This window comes from Egretta garzetta, unplaced genomic scaffold (assembly GCF_000687185.1).
Source record: "Egretta garzetta isolate BGI_Z169 unplaced genomic scaffold, ASM68718v1 scaffold1461, whole genome shotgun sequence".
In the NCBI taxonomy this organism is placed as follows: Eukaryota; Metazoa; Chordata; class Aves; order Pelecaniformes; family Ardeidae; genus Egretta; species Egretta garzetta.
Genome location: NW_009258521.1, coordinates 27,197 through 30,196, shown reverse-complemented (window position 1 = coordinate 30,196; position 3,000 = coordinate 27,197). Strand labels below are relative to the sequence as shown.

Sequence of the window (3,000 nt, the reverse complement as noted above, 5' to 3'; positions counted from 1 at the left end):
GGTGATCGGCAAGGGCAGCGAGAAGGCCGATGACAGCTCCATCGACGAGAAGTACCTGATCGCCACCTCGGAGCAGCCCATCGCCGCCCTGCACCGGGACGAGTGGCTGAAGCCGGAGGATCTGCCCATCAAGTACGCGGGGCTGTCGACCTGCTTCCGTCAGGAGGTGGGCTCGCACGGCCGCGACACCCGCGGCATCTTCCGCGTCCACCAGTTCGAGAAGGTGAGAGGAGCGGGGTGACGTTCCCGACGGGAATTTGGGGCTGCAGCCAGGGTCGGCGCCAACACGGGGTCCCCTCCTCTTTGCAGATCGAGCAGTTCGTCTACGCCTCACCCCACGACAACAAGTCCTGGGAGATGTTTGAGGAGATGATCACCACGGCCGAGGATTTCTACCAGTCCTTGGGCATCCCCTACCACATTGTCAACATCGTCTCAGGTAGGGGCGGGGGCTTCCTCACCGCGTGGCACCGGGTGCGGTGGCCTGGGAGGACACCAGCCACCTCTGCCAGCGCCGCGGGTGTCACCGTGGCCCTGACCCACTTCCCGGCTCGGCTCTCTCTGTCCCTGGCTTGCCTTCCCGCTGGGTCTGTCCCCAGACCTGGTGAGGGAGAGGAGGTGCCTTAGCCCTGGGTGCAGAGGAAGGAGATGTTGCTTTTCCACAGGGATCCTCTGCTTTGCTCTGGGTCTGCTGGGACCGGGTGTGGGCACCACACTGTGCTGGGTCTGTCCCCACTGTCCCTTCCAGAGGGACGGTTTGAATGTCCCAACTCCTCCTGGGAATCCTCCTGAGAAAATCATCCCGTTTAAACGCCCCTTCCGGGCCTCCCCGCTGCATAGCAGGAGCTCCGTGTCCCCTCTGGACTCACCTCGGAGGCTCCACGCCATTAACACATCCCCTGGGACGGGCACATTTTGGGGGGGGAACAGGGACTCCCCCACTCAGCGCTGCCCCCCCCCCGTCTCCCAGGCTCCCTCAACCACGCTGCCAGTAAGAAGCTGGACCTGGAGGCCTGGTTCCCCGGTTCTGGCGCCTTCCGCGAGCTCGTGTCCTGCTCCAACTGCACCGACTACCAGGCACGCCGCCTGCGCATCCGCTACGGCCAGACGAAGAAGATGATGGACAAGGTGAGGCCGAGCTGCTCGGGCTGGGGGGGACTGAGGGGTTCCTCCTCGTCCCCTTCACCGTGTCACACTCCCCCCCCTTTCCTCGCTGTGTCCCCTGCTGCAGGTGGAGTTCGTCCACATGCTCAATGCCACCATGTGTGCCACCACCCGCACCATCTGCGCCATCCTGGAGAATTACCAGACAGAGGAGGGCATCCGCGTCCCCGAGAAGCTCCGGGACTTCATGCCCCCCGGTAACACCCAGCACCTTCCCCTCCTCGCATCCCCCAGTGCCCCCCGCCTCTCCCTCCCGCCAGGCTGGGGAGCAGCAGCGCCGGGGCGGGGGGGGTGATGCGTGGTGACGCGTGGTGACGCGGTGCCCGCTCTCCTCCTGCCCAGACCTGCGGGAGCTGATCCGGTTCGTGAAGCCGGCCCCCATCGAGCAGGAGCTCTCCAAGAAGCAGAAGAAGCAGCAGGAAGGGGGCAAGAGGAAGTCGGGGGGAGGGAGTGAGGGGGTGTTGGAGGAGCAGATGCAGAACATTGGGCGTGCGCCGGCCCCGCCCCCCCCCCCAGGGACCTCCCTGCCTTCATCGCCAGCTTCATTATCAGCTTGGGCTTCATCACCTCGGCCTCAGGCCCTGCCCGGGGCAGGGAGCCACCGGTCACCGCTTGCCCCCCCCGTGGCACGGAGCACCGCGCTCCCACCGGACGAAGGACTGACGCTATCAGGGCTCTGGCCCCCGCCCCCCGTTCCCCCCCGGGTGGTACCGGGGACCCTCCCTGCCACGCTCTGACCCCTTCCCCGGGGATGGAAAATGTCCCGTCCCCCCATCCAATAAAGCCAAGAGCTGCTGAGCTGCGTGTCTGGGGGGCTGGAGGGAGGGGGGGACATGCCTGAGCACATCAGTCCTGTTCCTAAAACATGAGACTGTCTTCCATAGAGCTACCTACCAGCTAACAAGAAGAAACTTAGTTAAAGTGTAATGCAGAACGCATTGGAGGCTCTGCAAAGATTTCCACTAACTTAAACTTCTCATTAGCTCCTAACTAATCTCTTTGCTGTCCATTTTAGTGGGAAAGTCAAGCAGGATCAAGCAGGATGCATAAACAAAACCCCACCTCTCCCTCCAGAGGTCAGGGGTTGCAATCTGCTGGGTAAGGATTACAGTATGTATGACAGTATTTGCATTGCTATTTCCCACCATTGAGCACAGAAGTGACCCAAGAGCATAGTCTCCAGGCCTTATCAGTGCAAGACACACACCCATGAACTTCTGCAACCTGCTGAAGTCTGTCCTTGTTTCCAGACCTGGGATAAGCCATTCCACAGGGCGTGCACTAAACCCTCCTCCTCTTGCAGCAGTGAAACATACACATTTCTGGAGACAAAATTTTGGAATCAGTCTTTGTTCTTATTTGAAATCTCAAATCTGACTTTACAACCATAAGGCTTCATCATCCTAGAAAGTAAAGGGGATGAGGGGGTGTAATCTGAGGTCAGGTTAAAGCCACTAATTTTTGCCATCCCAACTTTGCCAGATTTGGACTGACATAGCCGAGCTAACTCCAGCAGAATGAAAGATGCTCCATTAAAACAGTGTCCTTGTTAGCAGAATTTGTTTTTCTAATGATTAGAGGATGGAAAGCAGAGGGCTAAATCGTGAACCAAAGCAGAGCTTCACCAGAATAAACTGTGTCCCCAGTAGGATTGCTCTGTGACAAGTACCCTACCTGGTGTTACCGTCCAGCACAGATACGCTCTGAGCATTTCAGAGGAATCCAGGTGTTGGCTTCACATGGGCTGAAGGTTTCTTTTCCCTGCCTTAGACCTCACTCCCTAGAATTATCTTTGCTCTTAAACCACTACCTGTGTCGTGGCATCCCAGTTGCTTT

The 3,000-nt window shown here is 58.9% G+C and overlaps 1 protein-coding gene across 1 annotated transcript in view; it reads left to right on the top strand.

The window, feature by feature from the left end:
• Positions 1-1,901, top strand: part of LOC104132702 (serine--tRNA ligase, cytoplasmic) — a gene marked incomplete at its 5' end in the record, with an annotated part of 4,651 nt that extends 2,750 nt beyond the window's left edge. The window contains 5 exons of the mRNA XM_035901693.1: positions 2-223; positions 310-439; positions 971-1,128; positions 1,232-1,361; positions 1,507-1,901. Coding sequence (XP_035757586.1) covers positions 2-223; positions 310-439; positions 971-1,128; positions 1,232-1,361; positions 1,507-1,901 — 1,035 coding nt within the window. The remainder of the gene's footprint in view (position 1; positions 224-309; positions 440-970; positions 1,129-1,231; positions 1,362-1,506) is intronic.
• Positions 1,902-3,000: the final 1,099 nt, after the last annotated feature.